Raw genomic sequence first — 25,071 nt, forward strand, 5'->3', positions numbered from 1 at the left:
ATTGCCGAAGACACGCTGTTTACAATAATAAACTAGAGATTTCCAACTCAGTAACTTTTGCAAGTTTGCACACGCTACGCTTCCTCATTCTGCATCATTAGGACCAACTGCATTGTTATTAACAAGAACAAAAGAGATTACTTAACAATAGACTGGATCACTTCAGAGAAGAATCACCTTTCCCTCTGCCTGGCTGTAAGTCCTGCTCCGCTCTCGCTGTTCTTTGCGTCTCTTCGGTTTGAAGTGCTCCTTGGATTCGATGTTCCTGTGGCTGTACCTCTTCCACCAAGTTTATCCACGAGCAGGGTTTTTACACCTACTGGGCCCTCACTTGTCCATTAGGTGCCTTTGAACTGTATTCGGTAAATAGATGTTCAAACAGCCATTCTCTCTGTTCATAACTCTCTGTAGGTCCTTTGTGGGGGGGCTTCTTGTTTACCATTTCCAGAATCTGTTTGCAGCTAACACAAGGTTTTGATCAATTCCATTTGCAATTATATTTTCTTTCCCTTGGTACTTTCTCTTCATTACATCTGTAGGTTTTATTTCCCTCTACTTCCCTTCTCTAATAGCATCTGCCCCTTGGGATGGATCCCAAGTCCCCTCTCCAGCTCGGGCTGCCCTCTCATTGGCTGTTTCTCCCCAGGACAGCATTGTCCTCTCCTCCAATTTGACCCTATATCATCTTCAATCCACCTCTCACTTTCTGTCCTCCACTGAAATCACTGTCACCAAAGTCTCTTGTGACCCTCTCCTGCCCAAAGATCAAAACCAGCCCTCCATGAACATAATTTGTTGGGGAAGAGTCAACATGTTTTTTGTAAAGGGAAATCATGCCTCACCAATCTACTAAAATGCTTTGAGGGGGGTGGACAAGGGGGGTCCAGTGGATATAATGTATTTAGATTTTCAGAAAACCTTTGACAAGGTCCCTCACCAAAGGCTCTTACGCAAAGTAAGCTGTCATGGGATAAGAGGGAAGGTTCTCTCATGGATCGGTAACTGGTTAAAAGATAGGAAACAAAGGGTAGGAATAAATGGTCAGTTTTCAGAATGGAGAGAGGTAAATAGTGGTGTCCCTCAGGGGTCTATACTGGGCCCAGTCCTATTCAACATATTCAGAAATGATCTGGAAAAAGGGTAAACAGTGAGGTGGCAAAATTTGCAGATGATACAAAACTACTCAAAATAGTTAGGTCCCAGGTAGATTGCGAAGAGCTACAAAGAGTGACTAGACAACAAAATGGCAGATGAAATTCAATGTTGATAAATGCACATTGGAAAACATAATCCTAACTATACATATAAAATGATGGGGTCTAAATTAGCTGTTACCACTCAGGAAAGAGATCTTGGAGTCATTCATCTCTGAAAACATCCACTCAGTGTGCAGCAGCACTCAAAAAAGCAAACAGAATGTTGGGAAGCATTAAAAAAGGGATAGATAATGAGACAGAAATTATCATATTGCCTCTATATAAATCCATGGTACACCCACATCTTGAATACTGCGTGCAGATGTGGTTGCCCCATCTCAAAAAAGATACATTGGACTTGGAAAAGGTTCAGAAAAGGACAACAAAAATGATTAGTGGTATGGAACAGCTGCCATATGAGGAGAGATTAATAAGACTGGGACTTTTCAGTATGAAAAAGAGATGACTAAGGGAGGATATCATAGAGGTCTATAAAATCATGACTGGTGTGGAGAAAGTAAATAAGGAAGTGTTATTTACTCCTTCTCATAACTCAAGAACTAGGGGCCACCAAATGAAATTAATAGGCCGCAGGTTTAAAACAAACAAGAGGAAGTATTTTTTCACACAACACCCAGTCAGCCTGTGGAACTCCTTGCCACAGGATGTTGTGAAGGCCAACACTATAACAGGGTTAAAAAAAGAATGAGATAAATTCATGGAGGATAGAACAGGATTACTTGTGGCACCTTAGAGACTAACAAACCTGTTCATGCTCTCTGTATGTGTGCATATATATCTCCTCAATATATGTTCCACTCTATATGCATCCGAAGAAGTGGGCAGTAGCCTACGAAAGCTTATGCTCTAATAAATTTGTTAGTCTCTAAGGTGCCACAAGTACTCCTGTTCTTTTTGCGGATACAGACTAACACGGCTGCTACTCTGAAACCTGTCATGGAGGATAGGTCCATCAATGGCTATTGGTCAGGATGGGCAGGGATGGTGTCCCTAGCCTCTGTTTGCCAGAAGCTGGGAATGGGTGACCAGGAATGGATCACTTGATGGTTACCTGTTCTGTTCATTCCCTCTGGGGCACCTGGCATTGGCCACTGTTGGAAGAAAGGATACTGGGCTAGATGGACCTTTAGTCTGACCAGTATGGCCGTTCTTATATTTAGCTTTCTTCATCTGTCAGCCACCTTTGACACCATCAGACACATTCTTCTTCTTGAAATCTTGTCCCTCCTGGGCTGCCATAACGCTGTCTTCTCCTGGTTCTCCTCCTACCTCTCTAATCACTCCTTCAGCGTGTCCTCTGGAGGGTCCTTCTCATCCCCCTCCAGCTTTCTGTGGGGGTTCTACAGGGATCCATCCAGGGTCCCTTTCTCTTCTCTCTCTAACACTTGTCTCTGGGCAATCTCCTTCACAAACATAAGTTCAGCAGTTGTCTCTGACAATGACTCACAGACCTACCTCTCTACTCCAGACCTGCCTCTTTCTGTCCACACTACAGTCTTGGCCTGTCTCTCTGACATCTCCTCATGGATGTCTAGCCGTCGGCTCAAGCTAAACATGGCTAAAGCAGAGTTCTCAATATCCCCCCACAAGCCCTCCCTCACTACCTTCCTTCTCTGTCACTGTGGACAATACCACACAAGCCATGACAATACTGGGTATCTGAGCATGTCCCTTTTATGAAACACGTTGGTAACGATGGAAACCAGAAAGTTCCTCTTCAGCAAAACCCTGCCCACGGCCGAGAGCAGAGAAGCACATATTATCCAGGTGAGGAGAGAAACAGAGGGGCAAAAGCCAGGGTCTGGATCTCAGGATGCTAAGATGCTACACCTAGGGCTGTGCGAATAACTGATTCTTCCGTTCTCTGGCAACTTTGCAAAATTAAAGCAAAAATCATTTGGGATCCACCCAAAACTGACATTTTTTTGAAATTTTCAGCACATCTAAAAAGTTGAGAAAAAATTGTTTGGGGCAAAATGTTTCGCTTCCATTTTGAGCATTTTTAAGGTTTTCAATATGTTTAATAAAATTGAAGGGAATTTCTGACAACAATTTGTTTTCAAACTGAAACACCGAGATGACTCATTTTGATAATGTTGAAACAAAACGTTTCAGTGTTTTCAGACTTTTCCGGTTGGTTGGCCAGTTGGGTTTGGTTTTGACCAAACCAATTTGGTGACTTCGCTCTGAATTTGTGAGACATTTCAGTATCCCCGAGTCTGTATTTTTCACTGGAAAAAAGTTTTGGCTTAAAAATTCCCCAAGGCCATGAGCAGGACTGGAGCGAATGACTTGAGGCTAGCAAGATACAAGCCCTTTACCTTGTGTGTGGTGACCTCCTTCAAGCTGTTTGGTCAGAACCTCCAGGAAAAGAATTCACATTCTTCTGTGCAGCTTTACCGGGCAATTTTCAGAGCGGTCTTCTGGAACGTGCAGCAGGGAACTGGCGCTAAGCACAGAGCGCTCACACAAACACGTCCCGATATCAAGTGATACCAGAACATCCCAATATCAAGGATGGTACAAAAACATTCCCCACAGATAACAGGAACACACTGACCCCTCCTAAAATATAAGGTCAGGTGCTGAGTGTGTGTTGTGAGATGTCGAGCCCCTTCATCTCCCAGGGAAGGGAATGGGAATTGGGGCCGCTATCACGTTGGGACTGTAGATTGTACACCACACATGCTAGAGATAATACGAGTGATGGATCTATAGGGTAGGTGGGTATTTTATAAGAATCTATTTGAAATAATTGATTGAACCCAGTCCAGTCTGAAAATAAACATTTCACTTCTCTGCCCCGCCCCCCCCATTAGATTTTACATCTACTTTTAAGCCAATTTCTTTTCATTTAAAAATAATAGAATTAAAACATTTTTCTCCTCCCCACAGCTCCACTGCAAGCCCAGGCCCTTCTGCTTTCCAGTGTTGTGCAATGTTTGAAACGAGAAGCTGGATATGAGTCAACAGTGTGCTCTTGTTGCCAAGAAGGCTAACGGCATTTTGGGCTGTATAAGTAGGGGCATTGCCAGCAGATCGAGGAATGTGATTGTTCCCCTTTATTCGACATTAGTGAGGCCTCATCTGGAATACTGTGTCCAGTTTTGGGCCCCACACTACAAGAAGGATGTGGAAAAATTGGAAAGAGTCCAGCAGAGGGCAACAAAAATGATTAGGGGTCTGGAGCACATGACTTACAAGGAGAGGCTGAGGGGACTGGGGTTATTTAGTCTCCAGAAGAGAAGAATGAGGGGGGATTTGATAGCAGCCTTCAACTACCCGAAGGGGGGTTCCAAAGAGGATGGAGCTCAGCTGTTCTCAGTGGTGGCAGATGAAAGAACAAGGAGCAATGGTCTCAAGTTGCAGTGGGGGAGGTCTAGGTTGGATATTAGGAAACACTATTTCACTAGGAGGGTGGTGAAGCACTGGAATGCGTTACCTAGGGAGGTGGTGGAGTCTCCTTCCTTGGAGGTTTTTAAGGCCCGGCTTGACAAAGCCCTGGCTGGGATGATTTAGTTGGGAATTGGTCCTGCTTTGAGCAGGGGGTTGGACTAGATGACCTCTTGAGGTCCCTTCCAACCCTGATATTCTATGATTCTATGATTCTAAACCGCACACAAGTGAGATCGGCGCAGTTTGCACTTCCACAAACGCTTATGACACATTTTCTTCGGTCTTTTCCTGTGATGTTGAAATCAAATTGAAGAGTAAGAACTTGGGGCCTTGGCCCTTCGGCCCCTCACACAAACTATTCCGGGATTTCCTCCATTGCGGCTACTGCTTCGCTTTTCCACAAATAGCACAATTGCACCATGTCGTCACCTCCTGAATGCGCTGGAATTTCCACAGTTCCTGGGGGTTCGCTCTCCTTTCGATTTCCAGTCTCCTATAAGAAGGGGGAGAGACCAGAGACTCAGCATCAGACAGCAAAGGGTTTGACACACTCCCATCTCTGGCTCATCCCTACCCGACAGCAACATGAAGGTCTCCGTGGCTGCCCTCGCCGTTCTCCTCATCGCTGCTTTCTGCTCCCTGGCCTTCTCCGCGCCAAGTAAGTTCCGTGTCTATCTTCTCAGAGCCAATTTGGCCGTGTAGTGAAGGAAGAAGAACTCAGTTAGCTCTGCGCTAGCCAGCCATGGTGCGTCAGTGCTGTCACACCACCAGCAGCCCCTTTTCTGGGGCACTTCGGGGTGATGCAGGCTAGTTGTCTCTCTCCGGTAAAAGCCACATCTCTGCAGTGAGATGCACACCACAGACAATGTGGGAGAGGGGCTGGTTGGCTTAGGGGCTTCCATCCCTAGGTTACCGGTTCAAATGTAGCCTCTACGGGACGTGACCAAGAGCCCTGCCCCTCTGGTGGCTGTCTGGGGAGCCAGGTGAAATGAGTCTGTGGTCTCACTCCTCAGAGATCAAGGGTCCACATCACCAAAACTAGCCTTGTGATGGGCATCATTTGGTACCCTGGCTGATGAGCCTAGCAGAGAGGCCACGGGGTATTCCGTTCACCCGCCAAGGGACTGTCCAAGTCAGGGTGGGCTGACAGAAGCTGGCATTGCTGCATCTGCTCTGTGAATAAACTGGCACTAAGGACCCAGTCCCGCCAGATACTGAGCATCCTCAGAGCGGACTGACTCCAGCGGGCCCAGAGAGCCCTGGCAAGGCTGAAAGTGGCAGCGTGGCTAGCGATTAGCTCATGGGATTGTGAGGCCGTTCCTGACTTCATGTCCTGACTCTGCCATGGGCCTGCGCTGTAGCTGCAGACAGATCTCTGCCACTCTGTCCCTCAGTGATCCCCTCTGTGAAATAGGGAGCATAAATAATACGCTGTCTGCAGATCGCTGCACACGTACCGACGCTCAGCCATCGTCATGTCTTGGCACCACTGAACCCCTAGACTAATTTAAAAAGCCCACTAACGCAAACCTCTCCCCTGGGACTCCGTTTGAACTCATCTCTGTCTCTTGCAGTTGGCTCTGACCCCCCGACTGCCTGCTGCTTCTCCTACACAGCCCGGCAGATCCCCCGCAGCTTCGTGAAGGATTATTACAGCACCAGCAGCATGTGCTCCCAGCCGGGCATAGTGTAAGTGCCAATGGCAGACTCCTAGCGGCACTGACATGGGCTGGAGCGACCACCTGTGGTCCATTCCATTTCCTGGTATAGAGACGGACAGGCAGATACTGGGGAAAACGTAGCTGGGGGTCCAACACTTACAGGCCATTGCAGGAGCACAGACAATACCGAGTTGGACACTACTGGCCGGAGCGGGAAGGGGGGTGTCATGGTTTCCAACTACATGATAGGCTGGGGATGGGACCTGCCCACCCGAGCAGGGCTTAAATTCAGGAAATATTTTCAAACCTGCGGGAAGTTCCAGTGTGATCCCCCACATCCCGCAGGGCAGGGGGTGTGGTGTGCCCCACCACCGATCTAAAGCCCCCAGATCCCCCACCTCGCAGCTGAAGACCAGAGCCCTGCCCCAACACCCTGCCGCATGGCAGAAGCCCCAAGCCCCGCCACCCACTTCAGCCCAGTGGCTGAAGCCCCTCCCCGCACACCCCACTGGGCCCTGAAGTTTTTTAGCATGTTGTGGGGAATGGGGGGGGGAGGGGCTCAGGGAAATAATCTATGAGAATTTAAGCCCCGCACCCAAGGCATAATGGTGTGAGGTGTGGCCAGGATGGAGGTTGGGAGAGGAAAGATCTCAAGGGGGCACCAGTGTGTGGAACAGGCAGCCCGGTGGCAGCCTCAGGACCATGAGGGGCTGATGGAGACTCCTTCAGGGAGCGAGAACAGAGCTGACTAGACCTACTGGGATGAAGGTGCAGCGGATACCAGAAGGGGGTGGGCACTTGCGAGAAATATCCCCTCCTTTCCTCTGACTCTGTCCGTCTCTTTCCTGCCCCCCAGGTTCACCACAAGGAAGGGCCGTGAGCTCTGTGCCAACCCCAGTGAATCCTGGGTTCAAGAGTACGTGAACGACTTGGAACTGAACTGAGCGGAGCAGGGGCCAGACTGGGCGATGCGCCGCCCCCGGCAGTGGGAGCGTAAACCCTCAAAGGACAGGCTGACGAGACAGAAACAGGAGCTGAATTTGCCCCAACCCCTGATAAAACCAAGAATTTGTAACTATCTTGTACAGCTATTTAAAATCCTGGATCGGTGTAATACCTACTAATTATACTGTTAATTATATTATTTATAGAACGCTCGCTGTGAGCTGTGGGCGTGAGCGGCTGGGCCGTCTCTCTTCACGTCACAGACGCGCAGAAGATTATTTAATATATTTGGTATTTAGCCCTGGCTGGGTCTGCTCTACTGCTGAGCAGTGGCTGGGGTGGGGTTGACAGAACATGAAACATTGCTGTTACAGAATAAATATTTTTATATCAACCCCTTGGTTCTGTTTAAAGTGAATTCTGGCACTTTTCCTGAATAGCACTCATGTCACAAATCCAACGCTCACCCATCCCGGCAAGGAAATAGCCCCCTCCGGCTGTCACGTCCTCACACACAAACACACCAGCGTCCATATCCCACCATCCCGGCACACACACACACACACACACGGCCTGGGCTATACAAGGGGTCAGGCTGAATGATCGGGCCTTAAACTCAATGAATCTGCTTAAACTTCATCAGCTGGGTGTTGTGTTTCACAAAACAAATAACAACGGGAGGGTGTGAATCCAGGTTCCACTTTTTCTATGAAATACGCACACACATATACACCAGCACACTCCTCAGTGACATACCTCTACGCACACACACCCCAGCCCTGAATAGAAATACAACTCACATACACACAGCTATTTACACCTCCCCCGCTCTCCACAACCCACCTTACACCCCCCCAGAGTCACACGCACACCCAGCCCTGCATACACATGTTCACCCACAAAGATGGACCGTGACGCATCCCACACGCACGGTTGCACGCACACGTTCACTCCCAGAGACATGCCTGCATACAGATGCACCCGCTCCCAGACACAGCCACGTGCATGCACACACTACCTCCAGATACACAGCTGCACTCATACACAGGTGCACGCACACTAACACTATGCAGCAAATAGGCTCTGGAATACGCCCAGTAGGTCAGGCATTAAGTCCGTCCCTGGAGCCATTGAAGGATTGTTCCCAGATTTCATTCCCTGCAGCCTTGTCCAGTGCAGTTTTCAATGTCCCAAGGGAGGGGGCTTGGACTGCCCGTGGGTCCCATCACCCCAGTGCACAGGAAGGATTTGACAGGAAACAAGACAGTCCCTTGCTGGGTGGATTTGTGTTGCACCCGGCCAAATGCACAGGCCCATTGTGGGGGGAAAGCAAAGTCTGACAGCCCCAGTCCAGAAGTAGTGTCGACTTCTGGGGAGAAGCTCCATTGAGCCCAGAACCGGGAGGTGCCTGGGAGAATACAAATATCAAAGTACCAAGCCTTGCGCATAAAGAGATACAGGACAATGGGGCAAGGGGAGAGTATGAGATCTTGAGGGCAGGGGCAGTGTCGCCCTGCATGTGGGGCGGCGTGCGGCACACTGTGGGCACTGACAGGACACACCTGGGAATGATGAGCAGACTAAGTCTCCATTCTGCAGTTCTGAAGTCAACAGGAAATCGGTGGGAGTTGGACCCTTAAATACACAAAAGTACAGCTTTAGCCAATGTGTGTCTTTACGATCATCTTCTACGGAGCTGAAACAGGACATTGCTCAAACAAGACAGGAGGAGGTGGGAGGCACCTCGCCAGGGCTTCCGGCAGTGACTACTGGGCATACGTTCATTTGATTTTATCACTAATAGGGATGTATTCGTGAGAACTAGCCTCGAGAGGACGGAAGTCACCACTGGCCATCAACGGCTGACAACCTTTTGTCATATAGCCCATCTCGGAGACAAAGGCCCTGAACATCGAGCCCTGAAGATCACACTTGAAGTCATGGGCTGGGCGCGGCCACATGCTCACCCACAATTAACCTGGCTGCCCCAGGTTAGCAATAACCCCGTGGAGCTTTTAGAGGCCTGGAATAAAGCCCTACAAGGTGGACATGGACGATCAGCACTACGGACCTTCACTGTCCAAGCGTGTTGTTGTTGTTGGACCCCTAAAGACTTTCAAAGATCTGGGCCTCGGTTTTTCTGTAGCGCCATGGGGATAATAGCCCTGCCCTGCCTCACGGGGGCGTTGGGAGGAGGAATACACTAAAGACTGGGCAGTGCTCAGATCTGGTGGGATTAAGGACTGAAGGGAGCGATGGTGGAAAGGGTCACATTTTAGCTCACGGTACAAACTCAAAGGCTCATAGTAAAAACTTTGGATTTTACAAAAAATATATTTTAAAACACAAAGCTCAGAAATCAGGGGAGATCAGCACCCTGCTTCAGCTCTTTATCCTCATGGACAGCCTCCCTCGGCCACCCACCCCCAGATGGGCAGGGCTGAAATGTGTCTGGGATAACAGGAATTGGGCGTGTCAGGGTTCCCTCTCCACTCTGAACTCTGGGATACAGATGTGGGGACCCGCATGAAAGACCCCCTAAGCTTATTTCTGCCAGCTTAGGTTAAAAACTTCCCCAAGGCACAAATCCTTCCTTGTCCTTGGATGGTATTGCTGCCACCACCAAGTGAGTTAGACAAAGATTCAGGAAAAGGACCACTTGGAGTTCCTGTTTCCCCAAAATATCCCTCCAAGCCCTTTCACCCCCTTCCCTTGAGAATAATATACCAACCAATTGCTTCTAATAAAGTGAGCACAGACCTTTTCTTTAGGACACTAAAACCAATCAGGTTCTTAAAAGAAGAAGTTTATTTTTTAAAAATGGGAAAGAATCACACCTGCAAAATCAGGATGGAAGGTAAATTTACAGGGTAAATAAAAAGATTTAAAACCCAGAGGATCATCTCTGATTTTGCTTCCCAGTTACAAAACAGGAATAACATTTCCTCTTAGCACAGGGGAAATTCACAAGCTGAAACAAAATATAATCTAACGCATTTCCTTGCTATTACTCACAATTTGTACTCTTGGATGCTTATTTCAGGTAGGGGTTTAGGAGATATTTTTTCCTGCCCTGGTCTCTCTCTGTCTGAGAGAACAACAAAGAGGCACAAACAAAAACCTTCCCCCACAGATTTGAAAGGCTTTTCTTCCCTTATTGGTCCTTTTGGTCTGGTGCCAACCAGGTTATCTGAGCTTCTTAACCCCTTACAGGTAAAGGAGGGATTTTATGCTCCCTTTAGATATATGTTTATGACCGGGCGCCCCAAGCAGGGGAGGGCAGAGTGGGGAGTGTGAAGGCCACAGTCAGGGGCTGGTTCTGGTAGGGTGCTCCGAGTGGAACCAGGGAGCTGAGCAGGACTGGATCTGAGGTCATGGGGCTGTGTACGTGTGTGCCACTCTCTGAGCTGGCACAAGGAGGAAGCCGCTCCCCCGGTGCAAGTTTCAACACAGCCGGATAACGTTAAAGTCACCACAGAGTGACTGAGAGCTTCCTTCTGAGCTCAGACCTGGCCTCTGTGTGTAAAGGGACATCTGAGTCCAGGGGCCTCTTATCAGTAGGGAGCTCCTGGACCCTGGAGGCAGGTTAATCCTTGGGAATGAAGGAAATCCCACCTGGGGACTGGGGGAGAGGGTCACAGAATCATAGACGGGTAGGACTGGAAGGGACCTCGGGAGGTCATCTAGACCAGTCCCCTGCATTGAAGCAGGACTAAGTATTATCTTAGACCATCCCTGACAGGTGTTAGTCTAACCTGCTCTTTAAAATCTCCAGTGACCTCCGTCCCACAACCTCCCTAGGCAAAGTGCTTACTTACCCTGACAGGAAGTTTTTCCTAGTGTCCAACCTAAATCTCCCTTGCTGTAATTTAAGCCCATTGCTTCTTGTCCTGTCCTCAGAGATTAAAAAGAACAATTTATCACCCTCCTCCTTATAACAGCCTTTTATGTACTTGTATGTCCCCTCTCAGCCTTCTCTTCTCCAAGCCAATTTTTTCAGTCTTCTCTCACAGCTTATGTTTTCTAGCCCTTCCATCATTTTTGTTGCTCTCCTCTGGACTTTCTCCAATTTCTCCACATCTTTCCTTGCCAGATCCCTGGCAGGCAGAGCCAAACGGAGACCCTTGCAGACCCTAAGTCCTGACTCCCCTGGCCTGAAACCAACCGCACCCTCCCACCTGCCCCCACTGCCCCAACAACAGGGCCTGCGGGCAAGGAGTTACGGGGCCAGGGTACCCACTCCAGAGCGGGAGCCTCCCACTGACTAGCACCTGTGGGGAGTCTTGCTAGAGACGGGGAGGAGGTGACAGAATGAGGAGCAGACCCGGGAACTGACCTCATCTGCATCCTGCTCTTCCATGCAGCGTGCTGGGGTGGGCCGCAGTTACGTCGCTGCTCTAGAGTTAATGGCCAGAACAGTTCGAGTCCACGTTGCATTTCACACTGGCTGGAACAAATTGTCATCAGCATGTCACTGCGGAACGTCCAATGGCTAGGCGGGGTCAGCCTCGCCCCAGATCTCAGGGGACGCTGCAGGGTGAAAGTACATGAGCTTCCACTGTTATCAACAGAGCCCATGAGGACAAAGCCAGCCTGGCGCCCCAGGGCTCAGTGATCAAATATCCCCCCAAGTTACGACGTGTTCCATTCCTTTGGTGGAAAAATAACCTTTTCAACTAAACAGAAATTCACTCCAAAAAATCCATTTTCACTGAGAATTTTTGGGGGGGTTGCAGATGAACCAAAACCCCCAAACGTGGCGACAGAAATCCGACCTTTTCCCGGGTTTCAGGGTTTCATGTTTTTTGACCAAATCCCGGTCGTTTTCATGGAGCAGTTTCAACAGCTGGGGGTGAGGGGAGCCATTTCCTGCCGTTTTTCCTGGGGGGGGGAAATGTCATTTCCTGCCCAGCCCTAGTGAGTGAGCGCCCCGGTATGAGCCACGCCTGCCAAAATCAGACTCATCGGGGCTCAGCCCTGCACCATCATAGACCAGAGTTCCCAAACTTCATTGCACCGTGACCCCATTCTGATAACTAAGATTACTACATGAACCCGGGTTGGGGGACCAACACCTGAGCCCCCCCAAGCCCCACTGCCCCAGGCTGGGGGCCTGTAACCTGAGCCCTGCCACTCAGGGCCGAAGCCCTCAGGCTTCAGCTTTGGCCCTGGGCCCCAGCAAGTCTAACGCCAACCCTGACAACCCCATAAAAGCGGGGTCGCAACCAACAGTTTGAGGGGGGGAGGGATAGCTCAGTGGTTTGAGCATTGGCCTGCTAAACCCAGGGGTGTGAGCTCACTTCTTGAGGGGGCCACTTAGGGATCTGGGGCAAAATCAGTCCTTGGTCCTGCTAGTGGAGGCAGGGGGCTGGACTGAATGACCTTTCAGGGTCCCTTCCAGCTCTAGGAGATAGGTATATCTCCATGTATTTTAAACCACTGTCATAGACAATGGCAAAACGCCCTGCCACAGGGTGTCCTGCCCTTTGGGGGTGTCTACACGGGGAGCAGTGATTCTCTGAGCCCGGGCCAACAGACTCAGGCGAAGCCCACCCCCATCCCTTGGCTCTAGAGCCCGGGCTCCGGCTCCAGCCCCAGCTGTAGCATCTACGCTAGCCCGAGCCCAAGCCTGTTGACCCGGCTCTGAGAGTCGCTGTGTAGACGTATCCTTAAAAGGGCCAGGATGCCTGGGGCTGGCCTGCCCCATTCAGTCAGCTGTGCCTGTACCAGAATTAGCGGCCTCCCAGCATAAAGGGGCTGGACTAATTGGGGTCAGGTGAGAGCCTGAAACACCTGGGCCTGGTAAAAGGGCAAAGAGCTCCGCTTGGGGAGGAACCACAGGGAGCAAATTGGGTTCCTGGGGCAGGTCGTGAAGGAGGGTCTGGAAGGGAAGCAGCCGGGAGCCAGGGCTCTGTCCTAAAGGAGAGATTAAAGGTAGCCCAGAAGGGCGTGGCAGCTGAGCCTGGACAGGCACCTAACAGGGAGGGAAGAAATTTGGACTTTTTTTACCCTGAAGGGGTTACGTTTTAGCCAGTGACTTGGTGAGAGACCTGAGCCACATGAATGGCTGGGAAAGAGAAAAAATGCCAGTGAGGAGAAATGAAGCCAGGGAGCACCTGCAGTGCCATTCTTGGGGCTATGGGGCAGGTGCCCCCGTGACACCCCCATGGACACATTCATATAGGATCAGGCCTTGTTTGACCTTTCATCAGACGCTAAGCCTGCGTGCAGCTCAGATGTCAGCCTTTCTACCTGAACCCCTGAAATAAAATGGAACCTCTGTTATCTTGGAGCAGTGACCCCAGCCCTCTGTCAAACGAAGATCTTACTGAAATACACGAGGCCTAATTCTGCTTTCGTTTACACTGGTACAAATCCAGCGTAACTCCAGTGAGGTCAGTGGAGTTATTCCAGATTCACACTAGTGTGAATGACAGTAGAATCTGGCCTGTTTTGCCTCATGTGGTTCTTTCACTCGATTCAGGTTATCCTCTTGGGAACAGTTGCTTTTCACGGAGTTCTGTTTTTGAATGGCTTTACGGGAGCTATTTCTGCTGTTGGGATGCAAGACATTTCTTATTAGTAGTAAAAATCTCGTCTGTATATTATTTCACCCGGGAACTTTAGGAAATGAGGTGTTTGGAGGAAGTGAGATGGCTGTCAATGTGGAGGAAGCGGATGTGGATTCAGGGTGGAGAGAGAAAGAGATGGAGTAATTGGAGGTGAGTGTGGAGTAAGCCCCTTCTTCAATAAGCATGGTGAGGTCATGGTCACATGAGTACGGGGTGGAATAAATCAGCAAATGGAGTGTCACTCTGGATTAAGAGTGGAGTCAAAGCAAGTGCATCTGAGTGTGTCAGTGAAGGGTGAGTATCAGATAAGTATGTGCTGGGAGTTGTTAGTGTGTGTTGCTCTGGGGAGCTGATGTAATTTTATCACTTTCAAAGCATTTTACAAGGGTGGGTATTATCACCCCCATTTTACAGATAGGGAAACCGAGGCAGAGAGCAGGGAAGTGACATGCCCAAGATGACAACAAGGAGTCCGGTGGCACCTTAAAGACTAACATATTTATTTGGGTATACGCTTTCGTGGGTAAAAACCCACTTCTTCAGAAGCATGGAGTGAAAATGACAGATGCAGGCATTATATACTGATACATGAAGAGCAGGGAGTTACCTCACAAGTGGAGAACCAGTGTTGACAGGGCCAATTCAATCAGGGTGGATGTGATCCACTCCCAATAATAGATGAGGAGGTGTCAATTCCAGGAGAGGCAAAACTGCTTTTGTAATGAGCCAGCCACTCCCAGTCCCTAGTCAAGTCCAAATTAATGGTGTTAAATTTGAAAATGAATTTTAAAAGTTCTGCAGTTTCTCTTTGAAGTCTGTTTCTGAAGTTTTTTTGTTGAAGGATGGCTACTTCTAAATCTGTTATAGAATGTCCGGGGAGATTGAAGTGTCCTACTGGCTTTTGTGTGTTACCATTCCTGATGTCCGATTTGTGTCCATTTATTCTTGACACCATGCCCAAGATGAACTGGTCAGAAATAGAGCCAAGGTTGCCTGCCTCCAGTATCCATCCCCCATCCCTGGACAACGCTCCCTCATCTCAGCTGCTCTGCTGTGTCTCTCCGGCCGGGGGTGCGCAGCGAGGGGCCGCAAGGGAGGGGTGAGGTGTGTCCCAGGCATTAAGGCACATGCAGGGCTGAGTGGATCCATGCAGCGTGTATATGTGCGTGCCTACACGTGCTGGCTCCGTGCCCAGAAACAACAGGCCACAGCTGATAGAAGTGGCAAGTGGAACAACAGGCCTCCTCCTCCAGGGCATTGAAACACACCGGCTCCGACCCAGCCGCAGGGCTCTGCAAAGAGCAGTCAGGGCAAGGGGCCGGGGAAATACTCAGTTCAGCTCCTTGGGGCAGGGGCTGGGTCTCCACTGGGCAGGCTGGGTAACTCCCCTGCTCCCAGGGAGATTCCCCACACACCCACACACACACACCCACACACACACACCCCTGCTCCCAGGGAGATTCCCTACACACACACACACACACACACACACACACACACTCACACCCCTGCTCCCAGGGAGATTCCCTACACACACACACACACACACACACATACACTCACACCCCTGCTCCCAGGGAGATTCCCTACACACACACACACACACACTTACACTCACACCCCTGCTCCCAGGGAGATTCCCTACACACACACACACACCCCTGCTCCCAGGGAGTTTCCCTACACACACACACACACACACACACCCCTGCTCCCAGGGAGATTCCACACACACACATATACACACACACACACTCCTGCTCCGAGGGAGATTCCCTACACACACACACACACACACACACACACCTGCTCCCAGGGAGATTACACACACACACACACACACACACACCCCTGCTCCCAGGGAGATTCCCTACACAAAACACACACACACACACACAGGTCTTCCCCAACTCCAGACTCCCCCCCCCCCCCCCCCCCCCGCCCCCATGCTCTCCTCCCCTCACCCAGCAGAGCTCATCCCCTCACTGCAATCTCTGCAAACCCGCTGCTGTCCTCAGCTCAGGGTAAGAGATTTAACCCTTTGCCCTCCCACTTTAAGGTGGGAACTATATACTATTTTTGTTTCTTGCAGGTACATAAGGGGTAGCTGGGTGTACTGTAGACAGGGCATGCAGGGCTGGATGTAGATGTGTGTGAGGGATAGATCTGAGCTGTGAACTGCAAATGGGGCCAAATTTTCCCCAAACTCTAGTGGTGCTGAGCTGGTAGGGTTTGTTCCAGATCCTCTCCTAGTGAGACAGGCAGGCACAGTGCTCAGATTATGTGTCTGGGCCTGGAGATCCTTCCAGTCGGTAATTACATTAAGGCAAAAACCAGGGTGTTTTTCTACAAAACATTTTATTTTCCAAAATCATCACTCGACCCAGTCCCTGGTCATCGCCTAATATTACAGCACAAAGAACCGAACGCATTCAACAACCTGGGGTGTTTTTGTGTCGGTCACTGCGATGCACGGGGAGTCATGTGACCCTCCTGCATGCATGCCATAAATAATATAATTAGCAATACAAAAAATGGGGGCCCTACTGCACGTCTTAAATAGCGTCACATGATACGTTCAAAGTCCAGCGTTTGTCAGTTCTTTGAAAAGTGGGTTGGTAGCAGCATCCTGGCTTGTGTCAGCAGAAGTGAGGCGAGGTCCTTCCGGTGCCCTTTGAACTCTGTCCTTAGATGGCCAGCACTTGGGCTCAGGAATCACCTCTTTGTCCGGTGTTACAGCATCTTGCACAATGGGGCTGCGAAGTGCTACCGTAATACACGTAATAAATAGGAATAATTCTCTGTCCCCCATTCTGCTCAGTTCAGATCCAGGTGTTCACATAGGCTTGGACCCAGGAGTGGCTGGGGTTGGCACAGACGGACCGGCCTTTCTTCGTAATAAACCTGTGGGACAGGAAGGAGACAGGTTAGAGTGAGAGAAACATTGTGTCTCTCCCTCACCATCCTAGGTCGCCCCACTTCCAGATCCCAGCACAGCCAGTCAGTTCTGTCCTGTCCCCGAAGGATTCTCCACCAGAACTTGATGCTGGTCTGGGCCACCTGGCCTGCCCCTCCTCCCATTTGGCTGCCTGTTCTACATATTAAAGCCTTCCTGTGGTTTGCCCTCCCCCAGCCTCACTTCCTGCCCCGCCCCCACACTCCATTATCCCCAGGGGTGAGCAGGTCCCACCCCAGGACCCTAGAGGAGCTATGGGGGAATCCCTTCTAGGTGGCCTCTTCTCCCAGCTGTGAATACTTGGCTCTCAGAGTCTGTGCTGGTGCGCTAGGCTCTCTAGTCACCGACCTCAGGCCTTTGACACCTGGATTTGCCTCGTGCTAGGAATGAGAAGCAGAAGCCAGACACCAAGGGTACGTCTACACTGGAATAAAAGAGTCGGCTGACCCGGGCTCGGGTTGTGGGGCTAAACATTGCCGTGTAGACATTCGGGCTTGGACCGGAGCCCAAGCTCGGGGATCCTCTCGCCTTGCAGAATCCCAGAGCTGGGGTTGTACCCCGAGCCCGAATGTCTACACCCCAATTTTACAGCCCCACAGTTGAGCCCCGCAAACCCGAGTCAGCCGCCGCGGGTGTTTAACTGCCGTGTAGACGTAGAGCAGGGGGTAGCACTGCGACCCTCTTCTGACAACGAAGCCTGAGCCCGCTCCAGTCCCGCCAAAGCCCGAGCCCCACGGCTCTGGATGGGGCTTCAGCCTGAGGCAGTGGGCATGTATCCTGAGCCCTGCCACCCAGGGCTGAAGCTCTTGGACTACGGTCCCAGGTGGTGAGGCTCAGGCGTTAGCCCCGGGCCCCAGCAAGTTTAAGCCAACCCTGGCCACCCCGTTAAAGCAGGATCACACCCCACTTTGGGGTCCCGACCCACAGTTTGAGAACCGCTGACATAGAGCAAACTATTCCATTGCAGTGCATGACTACACTGTAACGCTTGCAACAGGAGCATCTATTGAAATGGAAGCTGTCTCTGCACATCTGCGCACTGCCTGTCTCTGGTGTTGGGAGTTTGCACTTACACTATAGCGGGTAAGGAGCACTTGCTGCTGGTGTGATAGTAATCCATCACCATGCTGCGCGGGATCTGGCGGGCCATGTAGGAGAAGCAGCAAGTGATGGGCATGCCCGGTCCCTCTGAAAGATGGAAACAGACAGCGTGAGTGTGCCTTGAGTTCCATGCAAGGGAAAATAACACACGTTATCAGGGGAAAGGTTCCTCCCCCCCACCATCCAAAGAGCAATAAATCGGTTTCCTTCAGAAATGGATAATTTCAGCGAGAGACGCTGGACTCACCTGGGCCAGAGGAGGCCAGGGACCAGAAGGCAGCGCTGGTGAGAACGGCGAGGGCAGCCACGGAGACCTTCATGTTGCTGTTGGGTGAGGAGGAGCGGAGCCGGACCAGGGACTAGCTGTGACACTGAGCAGCAAGAGGCTTCTCTCCTTTTATAGGGAACTCCAGAGGCAGAGAGACAAAGGGAAGCAGAGTGGAATTTCCAGAGCGGATGTCACAGGGTGAGCTGTGCAGATGGGAGAGAAAGGGAACTCGCAGCCAAAGCTCAGGAATTAATAACAAGTGAAGAGCTGAGCATTCCAAGCTGTTACTCAGCACGGTTCTTTCATGCCAACAGGCCGCAAGGAAAACAAAACGGTGCCTGTAAGTCACATGGAGCTGGGTGGGGGAGGGGATGTATCCATTGGAACAAAGAGAGGGACTCTTCCCTCGGCATGCAAGTTGTGCAAGGCTGGAAAAAGAGGAGGCATCTGGGATATACTGAGTCTCTCATGAGCCAGGCTTTCATATGAATAAGAGATTAAGAGCGGGTACGGGAAGAGGTGCCGTCGAAGCTATTATCCCGGTGGTTTACCATCTGCAGATCCCTCTGCCCTAGGACGATCCTGCCAGAGCTGGCTTCTTAGGATATAAGGCCACTTTGCCAAGCCGCCTGAACACAGCCATGGATGGGATTTTATTCTTCATATGACACTCAACGGCGGCTTTACTTTGATTTAGTGCCTTTAGTCACTGGAGTCATGCAAGCAGGATTTAGTCCCGGATGGAAGATCAGGGTGTTGGCAGGTAAAATCAGATGTCAATCCACCAGGGAGTGTGTGTTACAGGTCCCTGTCTGCCAATCTGCAGAGGATAGGAGTTGTGACACACACACACACCATTACCGTGTGTGGGTTTGTTAGCTCAAGCTGTTGCAGAATGTGCTTTTAGCTCTGGCCGTCCCCAGGTCAGCCCTCGCTGTGTTGAAGATGGCAGCTGTCACACAGGTGAGAAAGGTTAAATGGTACCACATTTAATACCCTAGGAGGGAGAGACAGATTCACCCCCCTGCCCTTTGGTGTCCATTCCAGCGGGTGTTCCTTCCACCCAAGAAGAAATTGGTGACACCTATGCCAGGCTTTGTGGGGCTGCAGCTACTGCGGATGATACATTAGGAACACTGAACTATGGTCTGATCTCAGAGGGCAATTCCTGTGTTCCTAATATATCAATTAGATCAGTCCAATCTCCTGTCTTCAGCAGTGGCCAGGACCAGGGGCTTCAGAAGATGCAAGAAATCCACAATGTAAAGTAAGGGATAATCTGCCCAGAGCTACAGATTGGTTTGTGCCTTGAAGATCCCTTCCAAACTCATGGACTCCAAGGCCAGAAGGGACCATTGTGATCATCTAGTCTGACCTATTGTATAGCACAGCCCAGAGACCTGCCCCTAAATAATTCCTGGAGCAGAGCTTATAGAAAATCATCCCATCTCGATTTAAAAACGGTCAGTGATGGAGACTCCACCATGATCCTTGGTCAATTGCTCTAACCATTAAAAATGTGCACCTTATTTCCAGTTGGAATATGTCTAGCTTCAACTTCCAGCCATTGGACGGTGTTAGACCTCTCTCTGCTGGATAGAAGAGCCCATTATTAAATATTGGTTCCCCAAGTAGCTACTTACAGACTGTGATCGGGTCACCCCTTAACCTTCTCTTTTTGTTAAAGTGAAGAGATTGAACTCCTTGAGTCTCTCACTAGAAGGCAGGTTTTCTAATCCTTTCATCATTCTCTTGGCTCTTCTCTGAACCCTCTGCAATTTATCAGCCTCCTTCTTGAACTGTGGGCACCAGAACTGGACACCCTGTAAGGATGCCAAGCATTCTTTGTTCCTAGGTGTCCACATTTACATTTGCCACATTAAAACACACATTGTTTGCTTGCGCCCAACTTAGCAAGCAATCCAGATCACTCTGAATCAGTGGCCTGGCTTCTTCATTATCTACCATTCCCCCAATTTTTGTGTCATCTGCAAAATTTCAGTGATGATTTTATGTTTTCCTCCAGGTCACTGATAAAAATGTTAAACAGCACAGGGCCAAGAACTGATCCCTGCGGGGCCCCACTGAAAACAGGCCTGTTTGACCATTTCATTTTGAGCCCTATCAGTTAGCCAGTTTTTATTCCATTTAATGTATGCCATGTTAATTTTATATTCTAATTTTTTAGTCAAAATGTCATGCAGTACCAAGTCAAATGCCTTACAGAAGTCTAAGTATATTATGTCAACACTCTTACCTTTATCTACCAAACTTCTAAACGCATCAAAAAAAAGATATCAAATTAGTTGGACAGCATCTATTTTCCATAAATCCATGTTGTATTACTTACATCACCCTCCTTTAGTTCTTTATTAACAGAGTCCTATGTCAGTCACTCCATTATCTTGCTCAGGATCAATGTCAGGCTGACAGGCCTATAATTAGGATATTAGGAAACACTATTTCACTAGGAGGGTGGTGAAGCACTGGAATGGGTTCCCTAGGGAGGTGGTGGAATCTCCATCCTTAGAGGTTTTTAAGGCCAGGCTTGACAAAGCCCTGGCTGGGATGAGTTAGTTGGGGTTGGTCCTGCCTTGAGCAGGGGGTTGGACTAGATACCTCCTGAGGTCCCTTCCAACCCTGATATTCTATGATTCTATGAGGATTTAATGGGGGGAGGGTTGAATGTTAGTCCCTTAAAATAGGGTGCATTGTGGTATTATTGGTTGTGCTCACAGGAATGTTTAGTTGGCATGGAGAGGAAGAGGTGTCTCCTGGAGGGACGGGTTGTATCTTTTGCTCTTTGCACACAAATAATACGAAGAAACCACACTGGCATCATTGAGTCCCAAATAGCCATCAAACACATCAGGCCAAGCTACATGTACTCTAAAACATAGAGCACAGTGTGCACCACTACAGGGCTCACACACTATTTAAAGGGATACCACTCTAGTCCTCTGCACTACAGCAGGGCTGAGAGATTTGTTCCCATAAGTTTTCTATCCTTTCTTATGACACCCCCCCAGGGCTGGGTCTAGGGTTGGGCGGGCAGGCCAGTCACCCAGGTGGGCACCTTGTCAGGGGGCAAGGGACTACTGTGATTGGCCAGCCATTTTTGCTTCACTTGGCCAGTGGTGGGCTTGGTTTGTTGGTTGGTTTTTTGGACCCGTTCCTGTCCCAGCCAGTGGGTATGGACTAGCTAGCTTGGCCTCAGAGATGGGAAAGGGCTTGGGTTATGCAAGGCTCAGAGGTCGAGGGACATGCTCTGTGAGATGCTTGGCAGCCCCGTGGTCTGTCCTGAACCAGGGGTTTGAGGTCGGTTAATGCTGGGAAGCTCCAGGCTGTTTTCAGGTTTCATACTCTGTCGGGTTCCAGCTCGAGGACTCGTCTCGGGCACCAGGACTTGTCGGAACTGTGTTACAGCTGAGCAGGATGTGGTGAGGTGCATCTGCAATACGCTGAGCCCTGTGGCTCCCTGGGATCCTAGAGCAGGAAATGCGGGTTCACACCTGGGTCTGACGTTGGCTGGAGCCTCCTGCTAGCAATGGTCTGGTGCCCATGCTGACGCCTGGATATCCCCGCACCTTTGCTATCACGGACCATGAAGTGATGCGATCTCTCTGCAGAGCCGGGCGGCTGGAGTCACCAGCGTCACCCTGAGCAGACCCATTCATCGCTCTGCAAGGTCCCAGAGGGGATGGGGGTGCACCAGTTGCAGGGCCTCCAGCCTCGTGCATGCTGAGCAGGAGAGGTATGTGACCTCTAGGTTGCAAGCCTTGGGATGTGCAGGGCACGCGGCTCTCGGTGCCTTTCCCTTGACGCCCGGACGGTGGGGTCCCTCTGCTTTCCAAGTGTCTGGTGCAGACAGATCTGAAGGGGACAGTTACAGGGGAGTGAAAACCAAGGCTGAGAGCTGGAGTCAGGCACGGGGCAGGCTGGGCTCCATCCGCTTCAGAGAGAACAACAACAGCGAAGCAGCTTGACCTACAAGCTGCCCCAGAGATGGGAAACGTGTCCCATTCTCAGAGGCAGCCTGAACGAAACTAGCCACCCACAGCTGGCCTGGCTCTGCTCTTAGGTGTCTGCTTCCAGGCAGCTCCCCCAGCACTGCGGGAGACTCACCCCGCACAAGGCTCCCATGACCCCCTTGGGATTTCCTGGGAAGGCCCCGGCCTGCACTGGGCAGCCGGCCCAATTCCAGCCCTCAGTGGCCAGCTGTGACAAGGTGAGCTCGCCCTGGGGTTATGGGGCTAGCCTGGGACTTGGGGAACCCTGGGCTCTGTTTCCTGCTCTCCCACACGCTCTCTGTGTGACCTTGGGCAAGTCACTTGGCCTTCCTGTGCCTCAGTCCATCTGTATAACAGGGATAACGGCACTGATCTGCCTCCTGGGGAGGGGGTGACAATACACTGGCAATTGTGAGGCACTCAGATGGGGGACAGGTAAGTACCTGGATGGGTAGTATGACTGGAGCACTGTGGGATCTGGGGTTGTCATAAGGGGCCGTTGCCAGCTGGTGTGAGCTGACCTTGATTGGGGCATATAAAGGCCATTTAAAGCCACCTTTGTCTTGTCCTGAGTCGGACTAAGCTGGATCTGAGGATCAAACCTTATAATAGCATCTCCTCAGCTCGCTGGCCTTCACTAGGACGCTGAGGGTCACAGTCTCCAAGACTGTGGGACAACACGTTTCCAGGCTGGAAAGTTCCGGCCTAGGAGCACTGTCTCTGCCTGTGATTCTGTGGCCCCTTTACACACCCGGGGGAAGTTCTGGAGCCAGAAGAAACCTCCCAGCCTCTCCAGGGCAACTTTGACCCACTTTGAGTCCAGCCACGCCAAACACCACAGAGGCAAACGTGCCTTCTTCCCTCTCAGGGGACAGAGGGGGCCAACACTCACACACACACGCGCACACGCCCAGTTCACATCCTGTTGCACTCAGCTCATTTGCTCCACTCCTGTTCACACCTGCACAGCATCAGCCACACAGTCAGAGTGTCGGCGTGTGGTTTTCACACTCCCCTGCGCTCTCTGGCACAGACACAGTTGTGACCTGCAAAGGCGAAGGAAATCAAGTTGTGTATCCCCTCCCCCCACCTCTTTGCTTCTTCACAATGACTAGAGAAGCCCCGACAGGCTTATTTCTTTTAAATCTGCTTTTTTGTTTCATCTTAGCAATATCGGGAATGTCAAGCCCGGTCTTCGCTGGTTTTGCTGGATGACCTGCTGGAGGTCTTAGGGATGTGGCTTATGGGCTCTCTGGGCCCATCATTAAAGGGTAAGAGGGTGGATCTTTAACAAAGACACTTTTTCTCCTAAGCGTCTGTAGGGCATGTCAACAAAAGACTGAAAAGTCAGTCCTCTGAGCAGTCTGAAAAACTCCCTTCCCCTCTCAGGTGTGCAAGTTTAGCATCATCAGCACCTGTGATCTCAATATCCTGCTCGTCCGCCAGTGTCCTCCAGAGTTCCAGGCTAAAAAACGCATGATCCCCCTCCCCCCTTTTGACTTTAAAGAGCAGTTACATCATGCAAGATGAATCAGTAAAAATGACCTTGTGGAGGTACTGTATTCATTCACTCTCCGTGATTCCAGACTAAAAGGGCTCCATTTATAGGTTAAAAGAGAGTTTCTTTACTTACCCAGCCCACAAACTCCACCCGGGATCTGAAAATCCAGCTGGGCCCTTCCTGCCTCTCACAACACCTGGGCTGTCAAAGATGGTGCAGCCAGAAGGTGGCTGGGGTGGCTGGTGATGATGCATGAGGCAGAACAGGCACCAGCGTGTTCTCCCAGAGCTGTTCTGCTCCCCAGCGGTAACAGGCACTTGTTATTGTCAGAGACAACATGGACACATGGGAAGCCAGTCTGTGGAGTAAGAAAGGGCTGTTTACATTGTCACTTAGCGGACTATACCTGCGCCGTAACAGACGTTCACCCTAGATGAAGGGTTCTCAGCTTTGTCCGTAGCATAGACCATGTATCAACCGAGAAGATATCTCCTACTCGTGAGCATGGAGAGCAGCTTTCCCTCCCATTTGTGACTACATCAAATCCCGGGGCAGCTGCCGCACTTTCTTATGTGGAAAAGTAGCACTGGGGAAGGATTTAATGTTTTCTCTGCTTCTTTCAGTGCAACTTAGCAGCTGGGAGCAAGGAGGAGGTGCCTGGGAGCAGGCAGGCCTCCGCAGCCCCCACCCAACCCAGTGTTCACATTGAGAACCACCGGGCTGCAGTAAACATCGCCCAACACTCCATTCTGGCCATTCTACCTGGTGAAATGAGCACAGCTGGTGCTTTCTGTTATGTTCACCGCAGACACAGAGAGAAGGTAGATAACAAATATTAAATATTCTCGCTGGAAGGTTGCGACGGAACACAACTTTTATTCTTAGACTCTGGAATGATAACCCACAGCAACCAAAAACAGAGAGAGACAAAGCAGGCTGCTCCATAATGCAGCGAGGCACAACTCAGCCACCTTGTGCTAGGTTAGCCCTTTTTTGTTGAACTGCTGTTCCCACAGGGCATGCTTCCATACAAAGCTCCCTAGCCTGCAAGCAGGACCAGGAAACATTCCTCCCACTCTCCCACTTTTAAAGTGATCGCTTGCAATTTCAACACAGTCTTCAATCACCACACTTTCCTGCATCCCCTTTGTTGCTGTTGCAGCTGGATATACTTTGCTTCCAGATTTCCTGACTGGGATCTTCCTCCTCCAGCTGGATCCAGTATCAGAGCCATTAACCTGTGTGAGGGACACCATGTGTTGTGGGGGAACTGGAGGGTGATGAGGAGGAGAGGATGGGCAAGGCAAGAGCATCAACCCTAAGAGCCCTGGTCATTAGCAACATGGTGAGAGGGAACAGGGCAAACACATGGGGATGGCAGATGGATCTGATTGGCCCTAGCTGCCCTCTTTCTGCAGTCCCTTCTTCAACCTGACCTGCAGCG

General features: G+C 50.5%; 2 protein-coding genes across 2 annotated transcripts; one reads left to right on the forward strand and one right to left on the reverse strand.

Moving 5' to 3' along the window:
* Positions 1-5,114: 5,114 nt before the first annotated feature.
* LOC117867522 (C-C motif chemokine 4-like) lies at positions 5,115-7,484 on the forward strand. The gene is made up of 3 exons (XM_034752654.1): positions 5,115-5,271; positions 6,188-6,302; positions 7,131-7,484. Exons 1-3 carry the CDS (start codon positions 5,199-5,201, stop codon positions 7,216-7,218), a joined length of 276 nt encoding a protein of 91 aa, XP_034608545.1. The 5' UTR covers positions 5,115-5,198; the 3' UTR covers positions 7,219-7,484.
* An 8,646-nt stretch (positions 7,485-16,130) lies between these two features.
* LOC117867493 (C-C motif chemokine 4-like) lies at positions 16,131-19,384 on the reverse strand. Its single transcript, XM_034752587.1, has 3 exons — positions 18,096-19,384; positions 17,821-17,935; positions 16,131-16,695 (listed from the first exon to the last, which is right to left on the reverse strand). Exons 1-3 carry the CDS (start codon positions 18,166-18,168, stop codon positions 16,614-16,616), a joined length of 270 nt encoding a protein of 89 aa, XP_034608478.1. The 5' UTR covers positions 18,169-19,384; the 3' UTR covers positions 16,131-16,613.
* Between the last annotated feature and the right edge of the window lie 5,687 nt (positions 19,385-25,071).

Source organism: Trachemys scripta, chromosome 18 (assembly GCF_013100865.1).
Source record: "Trachemys scripta elegans isolate TJP31775 chromosome 18, CAS_Tse_1.0, whole genome shotgun sequence".
Classification (NCBI taxonomy): Eukaryota; Metazoa; Chordata; order Testudines; family Emydidae; genus Trachemys; species Trachemys scripta.